We start from the raw sequence: 9,774 nt of genomic DNA, 5'->3' as shown, positions 1-9,774 counted from the left end.
TAATTCTAAACCTTTGACACTAATAATAACATAAATCGTCAGTCATAACTTAAACTTAAGCGTGATGTTAACTCTAGCTAAAAACTCTAATCCCTAGTAAAAATTGTAACCTTAGTCATAATCCTAATACAATATAATTTTATTGTAATTTGGAGTTGTCAGTTTATGTAGTGACAACTAGTGGCATCATGAAAAAATTGAAAAATAAGCGCCTCAATAAAAATATCTCTAAAAATATTACATTAAATATAAGGAGGCGGAAATTTATATTTTTAAAATCGATACAAACTTTGAATGAAAGGCGTTCTGATTGTTACCAGCACCGACCAGTCCACTCGTTTGATCCGTTCTCCGCTCAGTTATTATTACTATAATACCTGTTATAACTTTCGACTCTTTCACCTGCTTGAGTATCATTCAAGCTCCATTTCTTTGCTTTTCCATTTGACTCCATAGCAACTGCTTCCTCTTCAATGGGAAGACAAGAGAATATTTTCCATGAAATTGGCACAGGAGTTGCTTCATCAACAACTACACTGAACAAGGGTCCCTACGACGTTTTCATTAATCACCGTGGACCTGATGTCAAATTGACATTGGCAAGCTCCATCTACCATTTCCTTGATCGCCTTGGAGTCAGAGTCTTTCTGGACCGAGAAGAGCTCGAGTTGGGCGATTTCTTTCCAAAAGCAATAGAAGATGTAATTCGTAGCGCTGTAATTCACATCGCCATATTTTCCATAAATTATGCGCGATCGCCCTATTGTTTAGAAGAGCTGTCGCTTATGCAAGAAACTGGGAGCACGATTATTCCTATTTTCTATCATGTCGAGCCTGCTGATCTCAGATGGTTAGCGACCAGGGGATCCTATGCTGACGCCTTTTCCAATTATGAAGCCAACGGTAGATACAAGTTAGAAACGCTTCAAAAGTGGAAAGAGGCTCTCCGTACGGTTTCCTCTTTTACCGGCTATGAATACACGAATAACAGGTAATCCAAAGTCTAAACATTATTTTTCATTATTGTAACAGTTGCCGTCTACTGATATTTGTCCCCAATTGGCAGCGACGAAGGGATTCTTTTGAAAAGAATTGTGAATCGCGTAGTGCAGGAGATCAAGAATGTGAAGCTACCATTGGATGTAGCTCCATATCCAGTTGGACTGGATGATGCCGTACGAGACTTTGAATCAGTCAGATGTCTTGGAGATAATCGAAGCGTAGAGATTGTGGGAATTGTCGGCATGGGCGGCTGTGGTAAAACCACACTGGCGAAAGAGATATATAACAAAAACTACTCTGCCTTTGAAAACTGCAGCTTTGTATTCAGAGTAAGAGAGAATCCATTGCATGAACTGCAAAAACAACTGTTGGAGGACGTTGTACATATGAGCATACCATTCAAGGATGCAAGCGAGGGCAAGTCTATTTTGGCAGGCCGTTTAAGATCTCTTCGGGTGCTCATTGTTCTGGATGACGTTGACGATTTCAATCAGTTGAACGCTCTGTTGCCAGAAATGGGTAGACCACTTGGATCCGGTAGTTTGATCGTCATCACTACAAGGGATTCGAGTGTGCTTAGATCGTGTTCTATATACACGATGAGAGCACTGAATCCGTGTCAAGCCAAGGAGCTTTTTTGCTGGCATGCTTTCGTAGGATCCTCTCCACCGGCTGCCTATGAAGATCTCGTTCAACAGTTTGTAGATCTCTGTGATGGATTGCCCTTGTCTATTGAGGTCACGGCAGGAATGCTTTACGGGAAGCCTGAGAAGCAGTGGAAATCTGTGTTAGAGAAGGTCTCTAGATCATTGCCCATAAAGATAAAAGAGAGTCTGAGGCTTAGTTATGATGCACTAGATGACGAGGAGAAAAATATATTTTTGGATGTAGCTTGTTTCTTCGTTGGGGAAAAGAAAAGTCTGGCCATTGCAGTGTGGGATGAGGCGGGGTGGAGTGATCTGGAAAACCTTGTCAGCAAATGTCTCGTTGAGATCGACAACAAGAATCGGATAAGAATGCATACCATTCTTCGCGATTTGGGGAGACAAATTGCAATTGAATGCTCGCCGCATCGTCTATGCTCCACCATACAGATCACCAGGATCATGAGTTACACAGAGGTAGTAAGCTTGTTCATAAATTTTTCTGTACAATTACTAGTCAAAAAACTTGCTTCAATCAGTGATTGCTTTGATCCAATTTAATTCCTCTTGTTTTTTTGCCCTTTCTGTACTTAGGAGATCAGGGGCATAATGGCTGCTACAACTGAATTCGTTGCCTGCCCTGCTCATAACGAGTTCCCTACATGTCGCGATCGTTATCCGCCTCTATTTGAAGAGTGCATCAATCTTCGATTCTGGATTCTACTGAAACTTCTTGTTGTTGCTGGAAATTATTTTACCGCAAACTTTACCGGACAGCCAAAGCATCTAGTCTGGCTTCGTTGGTTTGATTTCCATCACACCGAACTTCCCAGTTGGCTTTCATTGACAAATTTAAGGGTTCTAGAGCTTTATGGTACCTCTAGCTTACAGCAACTGTGGGAAAACAACACTCAAGTAAGTCGAATATCTTTCCCTACAGTTCTTTTCCAAAACCTTATTTTCTGTATTAATTACCTTGCTAGCTAAATATAATTGAAAATTGGGCGCAGCCTCCGAAAGAGTTGAGAGAGATGATTATTACTGCTACTGAAGGCAACATTTTCCACACTTTTCCAAGCATAATTTCTAGTCTGGAGCGTTTGACAAAGATAGCCCTGATTTCTTACCATGGGAGAGAATTTCGCTTTTCAAGACTGCCCGATGAGTTCTGTAATCTCCAATCGCTTGAGCACCTGGAGCTACGACAATGTAAATTGCTGTCGTCACTCCCCGCCCGTTTTGGGGATTTGAGAAAACTAGAACATCTGGATTTGTTCTCTTGCACGGAGTTGAGGATGCTACCAGTTTCTTTTCAGCAATTGAGACGCCTCAAGTATCTAGACTTCTCTGGTTGCAAAAGGCTCGTCTTAGAGGAAGACATTCTTAAGAACATCACACAGCTAGAGAATGTGTACCTTTCAGGATGCCTAGCCATTAGGAAATTACCTCATCATATCACAGATCAGGCATGTTTGAGAGAGCTCCGACTTCAAGATACTAGTTTGGAGGAGTTACCGAGTAACATCGGGCGCCTGAGTAAATTGGAAGTGCTGACAGTAGGGAGTCAGTTATTGAATAGTTTGCCAGATTCTCTTGGAAATTTATCCAGCTTGAAAAGCCTTTCAATTATTGACTGTATGGCTTTGGAATCTTTACCCAACACACTTGGGCATCTACGACTTTTAGAAGATCTTTGTATAGAGGCCACAGAAGTGAGGTCTTTGCCCAAAGGATTTACACAGCTGGCTAACCTTCGAACCTTGAAGATTTCTGATTGCCCACTTGCAGAAGTGGATTTTGGGTCAGTAACATCCTTTGCATTGGAGAAGCTCACAGTGATAAATTTAAACGAGACACACGTGAGCAGAATTTCAATTTCTGGATACTGTTGTCCTAGACTTGAAACACTCCGTCTTAGCAATAATGAGCATTTGGAGGAAATTGAAATGCCGCCAGGAACAGTTGAGAACATAGAATTGTCAGAATGTGAAAAACTCAAGAATATAAAGGGTATTGCTGCTCTCTCAATCATTCCGAATTCGGCAAACTAGACTGACTGCTTACAAACAGATAGCAGCAAATGTCATCATGAAATAGCAATTATTTGCCACTCGAAGTAACTACAGTTTGTAGGTCTAGCAGTTTTCTTTTGGAAGAGCAAGGATTATGTGTTCTAGCCGTCGGTTTATTCTTCTTAACTTAAATGTCGTTATTATTAATGTCTTCTTTGGATTTCAACAAGGAATTGTATATTTCTTTGTCTGGGGAAGAAAGTCTGCCCTAAAATTAACGTAGATGTCTCGTGAAGCATATCATATCAACAATTTATCAGTGCAATAATTAGAGTCCACATTAATTTGGGAGAAACGATATGAGATTAAGATGGTCTGAATTATTGAGATAACATGAGGATTTATTCAGAATTCAGTATGGCGATGATGTTGACTTCAATTAATTTAGAGATGTAAAAATCAAAGCTTAGAATCAGATTTTAACCTTAGTGTTGGGATTTTGTGAGAATAAAGATTTTAAGAAAAAGATGAGTTTAATATTATAAGGTATAATGTGTATCATATATAAAGGACATTCTTGATGATAATCAAGCTTCAAGATTGATATAATAATTTATTAAAATAGAGAAATCTTAAGGATTATAGAAGTTGATCATTCTTTAGATTGTAATCAAGGTATTTAAGTTTCTATTGTGACGAAGATTTACCTCACTGAAATTTTATCTTTGTGATATGTGAATGACGTGTTCTACTTATATTGGAATTTTCTTCTTACAAGAAATAATTTGAGCCAAATATAATAATTTATTCCTTAGGTTGGTTTCCTTAGCGAAGTAGAATTTGAAGAACAATGTATTAAGGGTGGATGATATATTATGCAAATGTATTGTTGTCCTTTTATATATTTGTCATGTTGATTTCTTAGCAATCAATGGAACAAAATATTTTTACTTCACACACAAATACTCCTTGACATAGAACTCTAATATATAATTGCAGCTTCCTTGTATATGGTCTCACTAAATACAAAACAAACTAAAGTGAATACTTCAATTATTAAATTTTATTATGACTATTTAAAGTATAGAAACATTCATGGATACATTTAGATGATAAAAGATTGATATTTATCTTCATCTCTAATAATTAAAAAAGAAACATTACACAATAAAATATAGAAAAGAAAACCCTTACTTTTACTTATCATTTTCTTTTGAAAAAAAAAGGCTATCAACCAATAATTGATTGATTAAATAATTAATTTAATAAATAATTTTTTTCCCTCTCAAACTTAGTAATATATGGTAAACATAATTAATTGTTTGGAGATTTATTTTTTTGATCTCATCTCACCCACGAATTCAATATAAACAACCACCTACAAAGAAATCAACTAGGACATAAAATATTAGAATGAGAAATCAACTAGGACGTAAAACATTAGAATGTGAATGAAATAAAAATTTGACATACAAATGGTAACCACCATGAATCTAATGAATTGAAATTAACCATTGACTTTACAATAGAAACTCTATTGGGCTTATCACCTATTTAAATGACCAAATGAATTACCAAGCTAGAAGAAAAATATTTTAAAATAATTAGATCTATTAGGGCATGTACAAGTTTCAAGATAAAAAGTAAATTTATACCATAAATGAACATATAAGCTTTAAGGAAGACGAGCGAGAAACAAGTAAAGATGAATATGTCATGCATAATCAAGCAAGTCCTCCTAAGTTATTTTCAATAAAAAGATACCTCCAAGCTTGAAGCATCAATCACAATAGCTGGCGATGAATATATAAGACTGAGAAATATATCAACCACTCTTATATGATATAAAAAAATATTATATGAACAAAGTGTCAATGCATGATGAAACCATGAATACCATGTTATTGTATTAATGCTACCAACTACCATAAACAAACAATATAATTTGATAATAGACATAGTAAGATCATAAAAATAATATAAGCAATGCGGCCATATCTACAAGATCACTGTTGATGAAAAAGACCATAATATACAAGAATAATTTTACTAGAGACCAGAAATGCTGCCAAAACACTAAAACAATACTGCAATTTAAAATGACCACCAGTCCATAAAAATGTGCTTGAAATATCATGAAAACTTTATGATAATGAAAGATAAAATATAAAGGATTGCCAACCAACCACTGAATAATGAATGAAAGATACGAAACCACGAATAATTATAAAACGACACCACAATTGAGAGTTAAATAAACTGGTGACAAGTACAACGTAGCAAAAGAAGGCTAGATACATACATCTAAGTTAACATTAAATATAACAACACGGAGTATTACCAAAAGTTTTTAAGATCAATAATACACAAACGAAAGACTACAGCGATGCATACTACACACGAAGCCTGTCTAAAGTCCTCGATACAAAACACAGATAAACACATTGACGCACGTCAATATCTCTGTTTTTTAAGGAAATCACCTCAGAAAAATAAGAACTCCGGTTTTTCAATAAGAAAAACGGTCTGATTGCTCACAGTTGAAAGAGTTTGGAGGCAATTGAACGGCTTAATTGAACCTCTCTGTTGAGTGAGTCGAAACCGCCGCCATTGAAGCTGATCTGATATTATCTGCACCCAATTCCGGACATCCTGTTATCTCAAGCTTTACTACACCTGAAAGGCCATTTATGATGCGCAGCATTGGACATTCATACACCTTTACCGTCCTTACTGACTTTGAGAAGATATCTATCTCGATTAAATGGCAATTTAGCTCAAGCTGCAGAGTTTCAAGGTTCGGGCAACAACTTTGAGTAATAGATAGTCTCATCACACCAGTTGCTTTCAGATGTATCACCTTGAGTTTCCGCAATGAAGAAGATGACGCTGACCCGACATCCAACAGGGAGATTGGACAATCAAAAAATCTTCAAAACTTGGAGATTAGTCAGTTGCCTAAATCCTTGTGGTAAAGACCTCACTCCAGATGACTTAATGCATAAATATCTTAAAAGATTGAGATGCTCTATAGACTCGGGGAGAGATTTCAGTTTGATGCATCCTGTAATTTTGAGATTTATCAAGCTTGACAAAAAGCCAAAAGACTGTGGAAAACCTGTCAAATGCGGACTTCCAATCATCAGCGTTTCCAATTTGCTTAGTTGGCCAATGTTATTTGGTACATCCTTTAGCATTGATTTTTTCAGGTGGAGCTCCCTTAGATATTTCTGTTCTGCAATTTGCAAGGGCAAGTCTTGAACTTTAGAACATCCTGTGAAATACAACTTCTTCAGCTTTCTCATGTTTTCAAGCATGTCTGGCATAGATGGAAGCTTCTTACAACCTGATAAATCAAGATATTCCAGGTTTACCAGCTGCTTGAAAGAAACTGGCAACCTCCTTAGCATCTGCCAAGAGTAAAAATCCAGATGCCGCAGTTTTCTTAGTTTCCCAAAATGAGTCGGCAGTGTTGACAGAAATTTGCAATGTCGTAGCTCCAGGTGTTCCAGCGATTGGAGATGACAAAACTCTTCTGGCAGCTCTTTAATGCTGAACTCTTTACAAACACAACCTAACAGTGCTATTTTTCTCAGATGTTTCAGATTTGATATTGAACTCGGGAGCCTTTCAAAACTAGCACTCCAGGTGCCAGCAATAATCAACTCTCTTAAATACAAAGGTGCCTGCTTGCAAGATTCGATTTTGGTTAACTCAGAAAACATAATTGGAATAAAGATTTGAAAATATCTGTAAAACAGGCTACTTACATGCTTGGTATCGGTCCAAAGTTCTTGCAAGTTTAAAGCGCCATTAAGCTCTAATACTCTCAAATTTTTCAATGAAAGCCATTCAGGAAGATTTGTATGACTGGAATCATTCCAGCGAAGCCAGAGCAGTTCTCTTGATAACTCGCCAACATCTTGATTTAGAAATTCTCCGGTACAGACCAAAAGTTTTAATCCAAGCGAGATCTTCTCTTTCCAGAGGTTACAAACATTGGAAACGGTGTCTGTCATCCCTCTAATTTGGAAGGATTTCTAAATAAAAAATCAAAAGAAAAAGTTAGAACAATAATAGAGTACCCTGTTTGAATGACAAAAGTAAAAGCCTTAACTTCACCTGAGGAGGAATCGAGGGAATCGAAGTGAATTGTCCTGGAGACCAGAGGCGATAGGGTGAGTGTCGATATGCAATGCGCCTTCCTAGATCCCTCAAATGATCATGCATTTGTATGATATCATAATCGTCTACTTCAACTAGGCACTTATTCAGAAGTCTATCCAAACCGATCTGAGCATTCCAACCTGATCCTTCCCTTACTTCGATGGCCAAACTTACCTCCTCTCCAATGAAGAAACAAGCTACATCCAAGAACGTTTCCTTATCTTCTTTATCTAACGCATCAAAACAAACTTCCAGCTGTCCTCTGATGCCCCTTTCTGATACTTTGGATAACTGTTTTAATGTATATTGCCAATGTTCCCTGCGAGACTCGCCATAGAGCTTTCCTCCGAGGACCTTTAGTGACAAAGGGAGACCGTTGCAAACTCTTAAGAACTTCTCAACGAGATCCTCAAATCCCAAAAGTGGAAAGGGTTGTAAAAATGCATGCCAACAGAAGAGTTGTTTGGCATAAGTGGCTTTGAGAAGCTTCATGTGATAAATGATAGATATGCCTCTTTCTTTAAGAAAGTCTACCTTTCGCGTGGTGACAACAATCAAACTCCCCTCGCCAAGACTCTTCTTTGCTGGCAAAAGAGCATCCAACTGGTCTGTATCATCCACATCGTCTAAAATGACAAGCACGGAAACAAATCTCAAATGGCTGTTAAGAATACATTTGCCAGCTTCTACTTACTCAAGCCGATGAGTTCTGTAATCTCCAATCCCTTGAGCACCTGGAGCTACGACAATGTAAATTGCTGTCGTCACTCCCCGCCCGATTTGGGGATTTGAGAAACCTAGAGCATCTGGATTTGTACTCTTGCACGGAGTTGAGGATGCTACCAGTTTCTTTTCAGCAATTGAGACGCCTCAAGTATCTAGACTTGTCTGGTTGCAAAAGGCTCGTCTTAGAGGAAGACATTCTTAAGAACATCACACAGCTAGAGAATGTGAACCTTTCAGGATGCCTAGCCATTAAGAAATTACCTCATCAAATTACAGATCAGGCATGTTTGAGAGAGCTCCAACTTAAAGATACTAGTTTGGAGGAGTTACCGAGTAACATCGTGCGCCTGAGTAAATTGGAAGTGTTGACATTAGGGAGTCCGTTATTGAATAGCTTGCCAGATTCTCTTGGAAATTTATCCAGCTTGAAAAGCCTTTCAATTATTGACTGTATGGCTTTGGAATCTTTACCCAACACACTTTGGCATCTACGACTTCTGGAAGATCTTTGTATAGAGTCCACAGAAGTGAGGGCTTTACCTGAAGGATTTACACAGCTGGCTAACCTTCGAACCTTGAAGATTTCTGATTGCCCACTTGAAGAAGTGTATTTTGGGTCAGTAACTTCCTTTGCATTGGAGAAGCTCACAGTGCTAGATTTAAACGAGACACACATGAGCAGAATTTCAATTTCTGAAAACTGTTGTCCAAGACTTGAAACATTCCGTCTTAGCAATAATGAGCATTTGGAGGAAATTGAAATGCCGCCAGGAACAGTTAAGAATATAGAATTGTCAGAATGTGAAAAACACAAGAATATAAAGGGTATTGCTGCTCTCTCAATCATTCCGAATTCGGCAAACTAGACTGACTGCTTACAAACAGATAGCAGCAAATGTCATCATGAAATAGCAATTATTTGCCACTCGAAGTAACTACAGTTTGTAGGTCTAGCAGTTTTCTTTTGGAAGAGCAAGGATTATGTGTTCTAGCCGTCGGTTTATTCTTCTTAACTTAAATGTCGTTATTATTAATGTCTTCTTTGGATTTCAACAAGGAATTGTATATTTCTTTGTCTGGGGAAGAAAGTCTGCCCTAAAATTAACGTAGATGTCTGCTGAAGCATATTATATCAACAATTTATCAGTGCACTAATTAGAGTCCACATTAATTTGGGAGAAACGATATGAGATTAAGCTGGTCTGAATTATTGAGATAACATG

The 9,774-nt window shown here is 37.6% G+C and overlaps 1 protein-coding gene and 1 pseudogene across 2 annotated transcripts; one reads left to right on the top strand and one right to left on the bottom strand.

The window, feature by feature from the left end:
* The first annotated feature begins 355 nt into the window (after nt 1–355).
* Nucleotides 356–3,887, top strand: LOC149545644 (disease resistance protein Roq1-like). Its single transcript, XM_089790758.1, has 4 exons — nt 356–991; nt 1,067–2,123; nt 2,241–2,561; nt 2,657–3,887. Exons 1-4 carry the CDS (start codon nt 474–476, stop codon nt 3,695–3,697), a joined length of 2,937 nt encoding a protein of 978 aa, XP_089646884.1. The 5' UTR covers nt 356–473; the 3' UTR covers nt 3,698–3,887.
* Nucleotides 3,888–5,935: 2,048 nt separating this feature from the next.
* Nucleotides 5,936–9,398, bottom strand: LOC149545643 (uncharacterized; annotated as a pseudogene). Its single transcript, XR_016354236.1, has 6 exons — nt 8,882–9,398; nt 8,765–8,793; nt 8,560–8,674; nt 7,781–8,511; nt 7,429–7,698; nt 5,936–7,344 (listed from the first exon to the last, which is right to left on the bottom strand). The product of XR_016354236.1 is annotated as an uncharacterized LOC149545643 (transcript).
* Between the last annotated feature and the right edge of the window lie 376 nt (nt 9,399–9,774).

The sequence above is a fragment of the Cupressus sempervirens genome, chromosome 7 (assembly GCF_028749045.1).
Source record: "Cupressus sempervirens isolate cs-2001-9-10 chromosome 7, ASM2874904v1, whole genome shotgun sequence".
Lineage (NCBI taxonomy): Eukaryota > Viridiplantae > Streptophyta > Pinopsida > Cupressales > Cupressaceae > Cupressus > Cupressus sempervirens.
This window is presented reverse-complemented; position numbering and strand designations above follow the sequence as displayed.